Genomic DNA, 15,494 nt, shown 5'->3' with positions numbered 1-15,494 from the left:
GTAAGTGGTGTGCAGCATTACAGTGTATAAGAGTAATGAACACTGAATGAATGAAGTGAGTGACACTGACCTAAACAGTGAAAGCAAGAGATAACAGAACTGACAGACAGACAGACAGACAAACAGGGAGAGTGAATGGGGCGCTTGTGGACAAAGAGGGAGACCTGGCCTCATCTAAACAGCTGCTGTTCTCCCTAACATTGCACCTCAGCTCCAAATTCCACAAGCAGCCCGGCTATGAGGGGCTGCGGCCTGAGTCAGCGCTTTTCACACACACATACACATACACACACATACACACACACACACAGCTGAGCCCTCTGCTCAAAGCAGAAAAGGGGATGTGCGGGCTACGGCACATGCAGAGGGACATAAGGCAGCCACATTCAAAGGTTTGGAGCTCTGCTTGGCTTTTTCAGACTTCTGCATGTAAACCATAAGCTGTGGTTATCCATTAAAAAAAACCAGCATCGCAACAAAATGATGCCACATTTTCACATTTCGGAGGCAACTAGAATCGATGCAGTAAAGGTCATGCTGTGTTATGATGCAAAATCTAACAAGAGAGCATTAATGATACATCTTAGTGAAAGAGAGTCAGAGCCCACAGAGGTAGAGATGAACATCTATATCAATAAAACATAACAGAAGCTCTGAACTAGGATAACAAACTGGCTGGAATGAGCATCTAAAATGAATGCTATCATGTCCTGTGCTAACGCTAACGAGAAGCTACACTCAGACACAACAGAACAGGACCAGCAGAAAAAAAATGAAAAGTTGGAACGGATTCCAAATAACAACAATAACCAAAAGTCTAAAAACCTCTAAACCATGACTAAATTAGATGAAAAACATAATTTTGCAGCTAACATGGCCAGCAAGTACAACCCTAAAGTCAGTGGTGGGTAGTAATGCATTATATTTACTCTGTTAGATGTACTTGTGTGAATTTTTTTTGATAAATTATACTTCTAAGAGTAGTTTTTTTGCAGAACACATACTTTACTCTTACTTGAGTACGTTTGCGATGAAATATATGCACTTCTACTCCTTTACACTGGGCTACACACTTCTTGCTACTTTTACGGACACATTCAGCTATAAACAATTTTTATACTCAGCTGAGCTCACACGCCCGACAGTGATTGTATTGATAATTAGATTGTATCGCACTGTATTACGCTGCAGATCGGCTGTCTCATCTTCAGCGTAATAGTGCTTTTATTTCTACTTGAGTCTATATAATTATAATGTAACAATACTTTTACTTGAGTATCGTTTTTGTTTATTCTACCCACCACTGTCTCAAGCAGAGACAAGCAGAGGTCGACTGGATTCCTTGGCATCTTCCCGTGCTACCGCAGCTGGGATTTCGTGCCAAACTGCCTGTCAGAGAAACATCCTGTGATAGAGGAAAGAGGGAACAGGAGGAACCAAAGGCCGGAGAAGATCACATGCTGCAGTTTTCTTCCACGTTATTTATGAACCTGTGCCCTGACAAGGCTCCTGAGGGATCTGGTTTTAAGAGCAGCTAATAGGTTTTATCCTGGGGTCGGAGACAGTAGAGGGCCAGCCAGCAGGCACACTCCCATGCTGACAGATTTATATGAGTAAAAACTATGAGCTTAAATTGTGTTTTAAATTTAAAGTTATTTGCCACTTATACAAATCTGTCTCCCATATTGAGGGATTGGAATTAACTAATGAAAAATCAATTGTTTGTGGAAATACTACACAAATATTATAAATAGTGTGTATACATGGTTTAAATGGGATCTGGTAGAAATTCTTTGGAAGCCAAATTGTGTCTATGGCTACTGCCCAAGCAGTCTTAGATTCTAATCCCTAGATTTAACAGTAGTTAAATGAAGTTTTCTCCGAACTTGGACTGTTTTGCATTTTATTAAGCTTTTTTCCAGCTTAAGTGTATCACAATACATACAACATGAAATACACAACTGGCACTGAATTTAAGCACCATAAAGTTTCATCATTTAGAGGTTCTTTACAACTCAAAAAATAATACTGAACAGAAAAAGTGCAAGTTACAGAGCCAACAGAGTCAGTATTTAAAAGGTGCTATATGTATAAATTATGAGGCAATTTACATGTATTAATCATTTTTTTATTGCCAATGAGTGAACGGATTATAACATAACTTAAAAATGAGACCTTCTCCGACTTTCTCAGTTGCCTATTACAGCCTTTGGACTGATTTCTATGCGAAGGACTCAGGCCTGTTTTTCCGCAAAAATCCAAAGGATGTGACATTTATGCGCGCTCCTGAGTGCCTTGCCTCTCTCCCGCTACAGCGCCAACACTAGCTAACGTTAGCTTAGAAATGGAGTCCGCTAACGTCAACAAACGACCGGCACCCACCACAACACAGAGTCCAACACAAAGTCCAGCTAAGCCCAAAAAACAAAAGTTTTATCTAGTGAAGCACGTCTGTCCGGGTGTTATTCCTCCAGAAGCTCCGGCTCTGCAGCTGTCTGTCGGCAAGCAGCTGCTCTGTCCGGTCCTCCACACACACACTCTCTCACGGACTCAGCGCTGTAACATCGGCTCCGGCTCTTCCCTCGACTCTCTCTTCCGGAGCTCAGCAGCTGTCTGTAGGCGAGTAGGAGCTCCGTCCACTCCTCGACACACACTCTCATGGACTCAGCGCTGCAACATCAGCTCGGGCTCTGCCCCCGGCTCTCTCCTCCAGAGCTCACCGGTGCCCAGCAGCTGTCTCTCGGTGAGCAACAGCTCTGTCCTTCCACTCTGTCCAGTCCTCCACACACACATTCACGGACTCAGCGCTGCAACATCGGCTTCAGCTCCTGCAACACTAGCTAACGTCAACAAATGACCAGCAACCGAACTGGCTTTCTTCTTATTGGACAGGTAAGCTAACATTACTGCAAAGCATGTGAAATATATTGTGATATTGTGGTTTTAGGTGCTCGCTTGCAAGCAACAGGAGGCTGACTGCAGTTCACCACCGGCCACCGGTGTCATTAATGAGAAAGAATTTCTGATTCTTACATATAGCACCTTTAAGATGGATATTCAGTGGACTATTCCTTTTTTTTTGTTTTAATTACTATGAATTCTATGCTGTTTTTGAATGAAGAAACAGACGATTATGTGCGTTGTGCATTTTTCCACTTCATTTTGATTTGGCTTTTGCTTACATCTTGCTCAGTAAGACCAGCATGGATGCACTTCCCTTTACTGGCTCACACTCCCAGTTCAGTGAGTATGGGAAGAGACAAAACTATGCGAGCGAGAGCCTTCGCCAGCTGGCCGTGGGACCATTTCGTCTGAACGGGTGGAGGGGGCGAGCAGCTTTCCCAAATTCAACCGTTGACGACATAAAAAAAAAATCTTTTGAGAAAACAATGTTGTTCTGTCTGTGGCATTCGTGTGTGTGTGTGTGTGTGTGTGTGTGTCTCTGGTGTAGACTTAGCTGGCAGACTAAAAGGAAGACTTGCTAATTGCTCCTCTGAGCTGAAGAGTCATTACAGGGAGAGCAGACCAACATTTTTCCTTCAGTATGTACAGAATGATACACTCACAAATGATTAAAGGCGTTAGATGCAGCACTAAAGCCTAAACTCATCATGCATGCTAATGTCAAGGCGCTTGAGATCAGTAAAAGCATTAAAGGTTATATTATTATGAGTGCAGATAATAGTGTACTAAATAAGTCATGCTAATGCCTAACAGGCCAGAAATTATGACACAATCTGTGGTTTTGCAAGTATGTGGTGTGTGCTTCATGCTAAACTACCTCCATCCAACAGGAGGACTTTTTTTTTTTTTTGTTAAAGGTGCAGTATGAAAAGAAACTATTATAATGAGCCAAAACCAGCCAACGGAGCAGGTTCATTTTCATCTGATCTATAAACATTGGCTGAAGTGATGGACAGACAGCTGAGCAGAGAGGTCAGCCAAACCAAGCTCACAGGCACAGCAGGGGAAGAATAAAGGAGAGAAAGAGGAGAAGAATAAAAAAAGAAAGAGATGGGAGGATGAGAAGAAGGGAAGGTGAAGAAAAAAGGAAAAGGGAAGGGGGGGGGGGGGGGGGGAGACCATTTGTAGTCAGATCCCGAGGGTCCTGCGAGGCTGGCTAATGACCTGTGCTACAGTGTGTCCTCTGGGAGACAGGAGAGAGGAAGCTGACCCTTTCCTTGCCACTTTCTGATGACACATCACAATTAGCAGCAGGCATTTCTCTGCCTACAAAGCACCCAGACAGATTGACTGAGTGTTTTTAAAAGGCCATCTGTGATATATCCAGATGCTGAAAATGCCATGCACAATTTCACATGTTAGCCTGGTAAATGTGTAGGTCATCTTCAGCTTAAAAACACTTCATCAGATCCCATTAGAACTTGTATGTTGTAAAGAAAAGTCAGCATTGTTGGATCGTCGTCATTAGGCTGAGAGCGGACTAATCTTAGTGATTTTTCAAATCCTTGCAGCAAGTTATGGATCCACCATGAGGAGAAAAAAATAATAACCTCACATGAAATGACTGACAGCGTCAAATTACATTAAATTATGGTAATTTTCAGTAGGTAGCAGACCTATATTGAGAAAATGATAGTAATTTGCGAACTGGATACCCAGTACTTCACAATACGACTTTATCAAATGCAAGAAAATGTTTCTTCTTCAAAAATCTTAACCTCTGGTTTGACAAATAGTTTAACGGTACACTCTGGATTTTTTGGCCACTAGTAGCGCTATGGAGCCATGTTTTAGGAAGCCATTTTGTTTGTATGGTGAACACACAAAAGACTGCACATGTACGCGCCCGAGCATGTGGGTGACGTGATACGCATTCCTGTTGCCAGTTGGTGGCGATCAAGCACAAAGACGCAGAGTAATGTGCCCGAAAAGCAGTGAAGAAGAAAACTGCTGGCAAGCGAAGAAGGATGTAAACAGAGCGCTATTCAAAACCGTTTAACATAATCAAATGTCTTATAAGGACATCTGTTGAACACGTTTGTTAGGCCTCAAGGATATACAATATGTTTTTGGTGATAAACACTGAATGTCAACATGACTTTGTTTGTTTACAGGAAAACCCCACATGGCGCCTTTAACTGCTGTTAACTAAATTCTGTTAAATGCTGTTTAAAAGTAGTGTTCAAATCATATAGATGGTCCAAGTTTTTTTAAAATCATGAATTGTATTTGTATTGTATTTTTGTTGCTGATAAACAATGACATCAGTCCCAATCATTTTGCTCAGGCTGGAATTTCCATCATTACATTGTCAGTTTAAAATAATACAAAAAGTTGTTTCAGGCACTTTAAATGATCTTCTATAAATAGAGGATTTATATTTATATTCTTTTCTCTTTTTGTGGTTAATTTAAAATAATAGCAAATGAACTGTGGAGGGCAAAAAGCACATAATAAAGTGTAAGTGGCTGCTGGACTGCTCCCTTTGGGACACTAAGCGCTGTGGTGTGAGGTAGCGGACACCAGGAGAAGAGAGGATGGGCTGTGTCTGATTGTCCTGAGTGTACTCACAGACAATGGGAAAAAAAAAACTGTGTGAGTGATTGGGAGATGGAGAAAGTAACTACAGACTCAAAGAGCTTCTCAGTGTTTATGTGAGCAAACAGACATGCTGTATGTGAGCTGGTGTGAAAAGGGAAATCCACCAGCAAGGAAATAAACACGCAGGCGACCTTGCAGCTTCCCAACAACACCGAAATGTTGGATAAAAGCGAGCCACAGAGTACACAATGACACAATGCGATACAGCTGTCCCATTTCCTTGTATGACATCATGTACCCGTTTGGTCCGGACTACCTCACTGAGTCCTTGCGGTTCCTTCCTGTTCTCTGTGCCCGTCTCTGTAACAACCAGACAGTCAGACAGGAAACAGCACAACAACCAAAGAGGCAACAAGGATGTCCTGATAGGAGCCAGTCCCATACAGGATTTTCAGGTCTGAGAATAACGATACAGATTACTGATACAGACTATAGTGATGATCACACATTTTTTTTCTCGACACTCAAAGTTGAGTTTCTTTGCAAAATGTGACATCCAAATTATTTGATGACTGTCCATCTGAACAACATTTCAGTAACTTCCCTTAAAAATTGATTTTAATGCAACATAAGAACACCTACTCCTGATCTTGACCCGAACACAATAAGACACTGCTTTACAATCAACTCTCCACTTTATAATCCGCCGTAGGCTGCAAGAAGCACAAGCACCAGAGGACATTTCCTGCCTGGTCTGCCTCTACCTGAACAAGGCATTATGGGCTTATCAAATTGTTCAAGATCATTGATGTTGCTGCAGCTGCACTCAGTTAGCTTAAACTGGTCTAAAGGCATGTTTGTTACTGCAAGAGTAATATGCGCTAAAAATATGATGGCAGAGGTTTGAAGTAGGGTGACGAGATGTCCCAAAATATTCAGGACAGTCCGGAATTACGGGCAGATGTCCCAAATCCTGAATCCTGTCCTGTTTGTCCCGAAAATTAGATTAAACCCGAGTTTTGAATAGTTAGTGTAGCTGCAGGCAGCCACGGAGGAGGATATGCACGTCACGCAGACAGATGTGATAGGCACCACATTGATGAATGAGTAAAATAAAAGGAATGTCATGTAACAGGAAATGATTTGAACTGTTACATACAATACAGTCATTGCGTTTCTTTTTTCTAATGACAGACAGTTGACTTCATGAAAAAAATAACAAATTTTAGCATTGGGTTTTGACTTTCACATGAATTACTGTTCATTGACACTGAGGGGCGAATTCAAGACGCTATTTGCATGGCCGCAAAGTTTGGGGTGCATGTCACTCTTTGCAGGTGCTTTGTGAATTCTTTTTGTCTCATTTGTGCAGATTTAGCAGCCGCAAAAGCAGCACAATATTTTTGTGAATTTGCTCCTGTAAGTAATGTACAGGAGGCCACACCCACCGTGGCCACATGACTCCCCTGTCCCGAATGTCACCCATTCTCATCTGGTCACCCTACTTGGAAGTCATAGCCCTGTGTACAGGGCTGTTTGCTCTTGGCAGAGGGAATGACCTCTGAGCAGAATTTTAAACCATGTGACACAAAAATGTTTCTTTGGAACCAACACAATTCAGATTCTCAAAAGGCATAGTGGCAGCTCCTATAGCGGGAATAACAGGGAGGGACTTCCAGCCTGTGCACTGTGAGATAGCCTAGTTAGGCAAAACCACAATAATAAGTGTGTGTGTGTATGATTATGTGTGCCTCTACAGTGCGAGTAGTGTGTGAGGCATGCTGCCAATGAAAGCCTTGCAGGGTGGAGCACACATCAGCTGCAGCTGAACAGCTGGCCACTGCGGGCTAACACTGCGTCTGGATTGAGAAAAGGTCAGGCAGCCTCCCCCATGTTTGCCAACTGTGGGCTGGCATGGCTGCCCGTTTTCATTCAGCTGCCACCGATCCGTTTCCCAAAACAGGGAAGGGGATCAGGACAAAACAAAAAGCAGGAAATGATGGGAGGTTGTAGGAAAACAGGATATCTATGAGAAACGAATGCAAGTGTTGTGTCCTGTTTAGAAACCTAAAGATAACACTTAAACCACTTAATAAAAGATTAAGTTTACACCAAAGTTGTAATCACTTCAAAAAGACCACAACTTCATGGATAGTGCTAATACTGAAACACCAACACTAGGCCACAGGAGCCATGGATCAATGTGGAACTGAAAGAATCACACTCACACATTCATCATTCAGCTCCTGACTGAAAATTGCTTGTTCTGTGAAAAGGGAGTAGGTGTAGTTCATCTTCTTAGAAAGTCATAGTCTTTGAGGAATGACGCTCACCCTTTATGTTAACTCTGCAGATATTTCATCTAGGCCTTCATAATCTCACGTGTATAGTGGTATGATGACACTTAACTTTTGATATTTGCTGTAATCAACAATACTGAAACATTTAAATTCACTTAACACCTGGTAAAAATTACAGATGGGGAGGATGCTGACATAAGCTGGCTGGTTTACACTGAAGCTGACTAGCCTGGTTGTAAAAGAACAAATATAAGCACAGGCCTGAGCTAGTGAAATTGTTATACAGGGTAACTGCTGTGGTAAATGTGAGGAATCAGGATACAGCGTACTTTCCCGTGTTCATTTCCCCTGTGGCTGCGGGTCATGTAAGGGTCTCTATTTCAGCTGAAATGAGGTCACCAAACAAGGGGAAAAGCAAACCCAATACAAATGTTTGTCTTCTTCTGAGGCTCATATAAATTCTCAGGAAGGGAAGAGAACATCGGTGCACCTTTGTCACGGTAGTGCTGCTGTATCCACAAAAAAAAGGTGCACAGGCCCGGTGACTAAGGTACAGCGATGCATCTTTTCTATGAAAGCATGGCTGCGGAAACACGTCCTCTGTGTGGCTGACAAAGGCAGATCACTCACAAGTTGGAGACATATAAGGTTTCATTGGGCCCATCTTGAACCATTTACTGCATGTAGGATTAAACCGTGTTTTGAGTATGTGTTAACGTTATCCATCTGATCCAATCTGCTTTTTATAGGCTACAATTGGTCATGTGCACTCTCTGTCTCTGTTGGTACAGTATAAAGACGGGACTATAATGACGTTATCTCATTTCTTCAGCTAACATTTATAATTGTCCAAATAGTACAAAAGGTGTTGAATGTGTAACAGGTGCGCTTTTTCCTTTGACCATCTGGCTGTGTGCTCTGCCAAAAAAAAGAAAACATGGGAGTGGTGACACTCCAAAAACTTTGGAAGACAAGACAAGACTTGACCTCAGTTATATCATATTTTGTTGATGGCTACAACAATGAAGGTGTGGTTTGCTATCTTGTGAACATGTGTTGTCATGATGCTAAAAGCACACAACAGCAACTTATCTTCTCTCGTCCCAAAACACCGAATCAGTCAGTGGTCGATGGCTGAATGTTTGTTTTTGACTGCTGATTAAGCACATACACGGCTTGTCCTAAAACACTTGACTGTGACATTGCATCATAATGTGAATCCTCCGTTAGCCTTCATACAAGACCCTTTGGGAGTCTTTGATTATAATGACTGTCTGCTGGGTCTTCCATTACTCAATATTGAATTTCTATAGGACAGAGAGGTCTGTAACAAAGTACAAGTTGAATCTCTCTTCAAAGATGTCTATTGCCTGCTGGGTAACCTCAACCAGGGGTTCATTTTGTTAAGGTGAGGATTTTGTGATATACTGTACCACGCCTACAAGTGTTTGTGTATAGGAGATGTATGTGTGAGCATGGAAACCAGTGAAGCATCATGGACATCTGTTTGGACAGGGTTTCCTTAACTACTTATTGCAGGGGCAGACTGCCTCCATTGAATTAATGACCATGTTTGCTTAAGTCACAAGTTGGTACAGTTTTATAAGATAAAGCTATAAACAGCAGAGCATGACAAAGGCCAAATTAATGAGTGAGACTATTGTTTACATAGTCAAGTAGTTATTTGACAAGAAAAATTAATCATGCATTGTGATAAAGACCGATCTTGTGTTTGTAGTGACAAATCTTTTGAGTTAAGCACAAGTCCCTTGGGGCTCTTATATCAGCAGGGCTACCTGATTAAGATAATCACCTCATATGGTTTACAGAACTCCAACTTCGCATAATTCTGAATACAAAGTAAACGCAATTAAATGAATTGAAATTAATTGTAGAAACTTGAAGTTTTCTCAAATCTCCCTGTGGAAATACAATAACAAGCAGCAACATCGGACCTCTTCCCAACTGCAACAGCTTGGACACATGTGTATGTCGAGTGTTGTGTCTGGCCGAGCTCAGTCAGTGAGTTTCTAGTGTCAACACAGGGAAATGTCAGGATGAAGTCACCAATTGGCACCCAAGCAGAGGGCATCTCTCCTTAAAGGCCAGGGCACACCGTCATTGTTGCAGGGCCAGCTGCACAGGCAGGTTTTCTGCAGCAGTGTGGCCTGGGACTAGTCACTAAGGCAAAAATAGAGGGCTCTGAAGGAAGCATTACGTGTGTAACGAACAAACACATTTGGGTATAGCTTTGGACAGACAGGAAAGTACCTCTTTATTCTCATGCACAGACAAAAATCACCAAATCTAACCACTTCCAGCACTCTACCAGGCAGCATGCCTCCATTTTTAGCTCAGAATAGGTTGTCCAGATGGTGGCTGGTGGGGTAGACTAACTTAGCAGCCACAGCCAAAATTTACCACCATTTGACCAGTTTAACTGCCATCCTGTCTTGTCTGTCTTTGTCACTGCAACATCATAATGGGCCCAACTAATACCCCTTTAAAACTGCAATTTAAACTGTTTCAGAAATAAAGAAAAACAACCCAGCAAATATCACAAACAATGGGCCTGTTTACCGTTTCAGAAATAAACAAAGACAACCCGGCAAATATCACAAATGGCATTTTCCTTACATTATACATTTTGCTTTTCATTGACTGCTGTGTTATTTAAACGCTTTGGTCCATGTTCCTGCCTGAGAGGGCACTGATTTGCTTCTGCCTTGCTGCAGCACTTCTCTCAGGGCTTTAAAAGACAAGCAGGCCAGCCAGGCATGCTCCGGCAGCTAGCTGGGCCTCTGCGCCAGATAAAAAAGGTGAGTTGTTCACATTCCTGCTTCATGCACAAACCAAACCCCCGATGTCACACACATACACACACACAGTCCTTCTGCACAAATGATTGAGTTGTTTGTGTGTGTGTGTGTGTGTGTGTGTGTGTGTGTGTGTGTGGTCCTCTTGCCTCCTGTGTTTTTTCTAACCTTGCTTTAGCCAGAGGAGTGGGAAATTTACTAAACTGCAAAATAGTCAGCAAAACTGCCTTCCTGATTATGAACTATTTAAGTCCCGGGAGAAAACTTTAAGCAACTGTGATCTCTATGCAGAAATGGCAACAGATCTTCTACTTTTATTTAACCATAACACTGTAGACCTGATAAGAGCTAGGAGCTAGGTGGGTTATCGACAAGCTTTTCACCTACACAACCATGAAAAAGGAAAACAAAAATTGCATGCAAAGTGGTTGAGAAAACTATGAAGGGCTGAGGCAAATAACAGAAAGGCATGTATGAGTGCATGTTCAGAAGATTAAATGGTGGCCTGGAGGATAGGACTTCTTTATGAGATCTTTCCTGGACACATATCAAAACTTTGAGTGGGCCTGTTAAAGCTCTTCCTCACTACTGTTAATGTCCTTCTGTGTATTGGGTTACTCCTTCTCATTGTCAACATGGCACCACCTTTATTAAAACATATCAGTTTTTTGTACCGAGCCTTCTGTTTTTACGTGTGTTTTTGTAAACCCCCAACATCCTATCATGTGTTTTGCTTTTCCCCAACATATAAAACATTTTAATTTGCGGGTGATTAAAGTGGCTTTGCTTTTAGTTTTTTAGGGAGTGTGAGAAGAGAGCAGGCCAACTGAGCCCCACTACTACTATAAAAGGAATGTGATGGGGAAGGGAGGGCCACTGCACCACCAACATTATTAGCCTATCATCTTACCAAAAAGACAGGGAGGCTGGATGCACATGCCAAACAAGAGGGGATTAAAATAATAATAATAATAATAATAATAATAATAATAATAATAATAATAATAATAATAATAATAAGACACTGCTTGCTTACCCCAGTCCAAAAACTCCAGGACATTTTTCTCTCTTCTGAGCGGGGAGTTGTTGCACTCATCGTAGAGGCAGACCAGGACATCCAGCAGCGTCTCCACACTCAGGCACTGGCCAGTAGACTGGACTGGCCCGTCCAGGATCAGCTTCTCCAGCTTCTTCAAACGCACCTCTCCCGACATGATTATTCCGGCTTGTTGGTTTCTGAAGTTATGATGATAGAGGAGGTGGATGGGGGGGAATGAGCAAACACCTCCTCGGCCTGTTAGTTAGCGCAGAGGGGCCTGTAAAAAAAAAAAAGAAGTTCTCTCACCTTGAATGTGCCTCGAAAATAATAAAACTTTGAGCTGAGGGCGACGCCGGTGCTAATTCCGCGTTACAGCCGATCTATTCATGATCTTCCTACCGACATCCAGTATCTAGGAGGTGGATAAGATGTGCAGCACTTCCCCATTTTATAATACCTATCCCCACGGGGCATATACGAAAAAGAAGTAGTCACAATTACAGACCCTAGCTGCCCCGGGCCGGTTGATTTTTTTGATGAAATCCCAACGTTTTTAGCTGGCACTTTTCTGGTCTTTTCTGAAGGAAAAATGGAAGATAATCGAGTCGATGCGGTTCAGCAGATCCCCCTGAGTTGTTGTGGCAGATATTTGGGATTCTCCATTCTTGCAGCAACCCAAAAAAAAAATGCAAGGCAGATCTGCAATGCTACAAAGCCCCAGCGCCCCTCCTCTGCTCCAGGAATGGAAAGGGCGACACAGGCTTAGTTAGCAGCCTGCTAGGTTAGCTGTTTAGCTAGCCAGCGAGCTAACGTTACTTCTCTCCGCTCCTAAATGCCATCATTGCTCCCTTTTTTTCCTCCCAGGAGTTGACTTGTCATACGCACAGTATTAACACAGCTTAACTGAATTCGGTCCCCCCTTCTTCGACTGTGTGGTTATTTTTCATCCAACTGGAAAAAATATCCCCTTGTTTTCGCAACTCAGTGCTGGCAGATATGTTCTTTAAATCCCATTCTTCGTCCAGAAACCAAAACGTCTCTTTTAGTTTTCTTCACAGTTCAAAACGACGGTTAGCTTCGGACAGCCGCGTCAGTTAGCCGTTAAAAAAAAAACAAAAAAAAAAACTGCGGGTCCTTTTCTGAAGGTTACAGAGGAGCTCGTTTCACGTCAAGAGGAAAGCTGTAGTCTAAGTCTTGCTTATTCCAAATACGGGACACACAGCCTAAATTCCCCCCCCCCTCGTCCTTTCCTTTCCGTTGCCTTGCCTGCCTCCCCCGCCGGTCGGTCGCTTCTTGCCGTCTCCGCACAGTCAAGCTACCAGCAGCTCGCTGCCAGAGATTGTCGACAGGAGAGATGGTCCAACAGACAGCTCTGCCCGGGGCGTCGCAATGGATTATGGGAAGCAGGGCTGTAAAATATGAATGAGTTACAAATGGACGCTATGTTCGGGACGCTGCTTAAACGCGCACAAAACACTCGTTTTAAAACACTCACAAAATACTTAACATGTTTTCACTTATTTAAAAATGTCTTACCTGCCACGCGAGATGATTTCAAACCACTCTTGTGCAGCATTTTTACTAAAAAATTGCGATATTTTCCAGCTTTTGCGCATGCGCACAGCGCTCAAGCTTCGAGTCGACCATCTTTGCTGCGCTCCAGCGTGAATGAATCGTTTTGTTTGCAGATAGCAACTACTCTCCCGCGTCTTCTACCATCTCTGGCTGCTGCTGCTGCAGGCAAAGTCCCAGATCATCATCATGGCGCCCGTCACAGCATCTGCTGTGCGGAGGGGGTGGGGGTGTGCGGTGGCTGTCAATATTGTGAATGGAAACTGCGGGCTGTCTGTCAGGCTGCTGGTGGCGTGCTGCGGAGAGGAGAGGGCACATTTTCTTCAGACTAAAATAACAATGACTGCTGTCCCTTTAACTGTCTGCAAGACACCCAGTTTATGGAGATGTGCCTATGGAGGTCTAAAACAACACAACCTGTGCTGAGACATGATAGCTGTTGCAATAGGCCACATTCACACAACCTTTTACTTATGTTAATTTAAAGGATGGGTTGACAATTTTCTCAAAAGTGTCTTAAAACAACAATCAGTTGTCTATATGAACACTGAAAGAGGTTTCCCTCGCTGTAATCATTCCTCTTGTTCATACTGGCCTTGAAAAGATCCCCTTCAAATGTGCTTTCAATGTAAGTGATGGGGGCCAAAGTCCACAGTGTGTCCACACAGTCATTTTGTGCAAAAATGCATTTAAAAGTTGATGAGAAGCTTATATGAGGCTTCAGCAGTCTGAGTCAGTCATATCAAGTGGATATCTGCCACATTTACAGTCTTTTTAGCATCAAATTTCCTCTTTGTGTTTCCTTGGACAGTGTTTCCCTGTTGAGCTGTGGTGGAAGTATAGTAACAAAAAGAGGGACTTTGGCACTAAAAAGACTTTAACGTTGAAAGATTTCTACTTGATTTGATTCATTTGGACGCTGAAGCTTCATATTAACTTCAGATAAACTTTTAAATACATTTTTGTGGATTTTGTCCCCCATCATTTACATTGTAAGTGCATTATGAAGGGATCTTCTTATGGCCAGTACGAACAGGAGGAATGATTACAGCAAGAAAAACATGTTTCAATGTTCATTTGAGCTCCTGACTATTGCTTTAAGACTGCGGACTTATCTTTTAGGCGTGCATAGGTTGCCTTCATGTTTTACAATATCACATTGTAAATGCATAAACCTGCAGTTTATGGTATTTTATGGAGGGTCATTCTATTTGCTGTACATAAGCAAAGCAAAGTACATAAAGGGATGGACGTGACTTCGTCATCCATATTGCAGTATAGTTTATACACCTTTATGGATGACATGAAAAATTACAACTTTGCCAACTATGTGCAGGCCTTTAATTGTGGCCTGTGTGCAGATCAGAAGTCACTTGATCATAATAAAATACGACTACTGCTGTACTTTCCCATCTCACAGAGCTCTGTGTAGGGTCAACATCAAGGTGTGTCAAGTTTGTGCGGGATTTTCTGTCTCTTGGACTCTCGTTCTCACGGGTGCGAGCGGCTTAATGCTGCGAGCAAACTAACCAAGGTAAACAGGCCTGTGGGCTAGAGCTGGATTTTCGAGGTCTGATGTTTTTCCTGCTGGCTGAGTGAGTCAGACGTTTCATATGTACGGATCACCAGATGAGAATTAAACAAAGATCAATACAGTAGATGAGTCACACAGATATTTTTCAGTGAATCAAACTACTGTATCAGCAAGTGGTTACTTACAACACACAAAACACCTAATCAGCATGTTAGGTTTTATTCACAGTGAGCCGACTTATCATATTTTGTTTGAAAAGGTCCCGTCCTTTTGAAGTGTGGCGCTTATCACTGTTCAAAGTACATCTGTTCAGCAGCCTACATAGCTGAGGCCTTATGTGAGTGTGTGTGTATTTGTGTGTGTGTGTGTTTGTGTGACCTTACACTAAAATAAAATAATACACTTCTATATTTCAGAAATATTCAAATTGATTCTTGCTGCAATCCTTTTCCGTGCCAAGGAGTAGAAAGGCACAAAGAGGCACTGTAGTGGAATAAACACACACATACACATACACACACAGAACAACTTAGCATGCAAGATGTGTCCAATAAAATTGATTTTTGATGGTGACCAAGTGTAATTTGAAGCATACTGCATTGGCATGACTGTTTATCAGAAACAGCCAAACACCAGTTCATACATGCTTTAATACAACCACTATGAGATGATTGATTATTTGGGTTAGGAAATGTATTCTGTGTATTCAGAGTATGTGTGCTGCAATG

General features: G+C 42.4%; 1 protein-coding gene across 9 annotated transcripts in view; it reads right to left on the bottom strand.

Moving 5' to 3' along the window:
- Nucleotides 1-12,984, bottom strand: part of cdc42bpab (CDC42 binding protein kinase alpha (DMPK-like) b) — an 80,272-nt gene extending 67,288 nt beyond the window's left edge. For 5 of the 9 annotated variants that reach the window (XM_067573399.1, XM_067573405.1, XM_067573402.1 and 2 more), the window contains exon 1: nucleotides 11,658-12,984. In XM_067573399.1, the coding sequence (XP_067429500.1) occupies nucleotides 11,658-11,835 (178 nt within the window). In that variant the 5' untranslated portion in view covers nucleotides 11,836-12,984. The remainder of the gene's footprint in view (nucleotides 1-11,657) is intronic. The other 4 variants (XM_067573408.1, XM_067573407.1, XM_067573400.1 and 1 more) reach the window with 3 other exon arrangements.
- Between the last annotated feature and the right edge of the window lie 2,510 nt (nucleotides 12,985-15,494).

Source organism: Thunnus thynnus, chromosome 18 (assembly GCF_963924715.1).
Source record: "Thunnus thynnus chromosome 18, fThuThy2.1, whole genome shotgun sequence".
In the NCBI taxonomy this organism is placed as follows: domain Eukaryota; kingdom Metazoa; phylum Chordata; class Actinopteri; order Scombriformes; family Scombridae; genus Thunnus; species Thunnus thynnus.
Note: the sequence above shows the minus strand (reverse complement) of the source record. Positions and strands in the feature narration are given on the sequence as shown.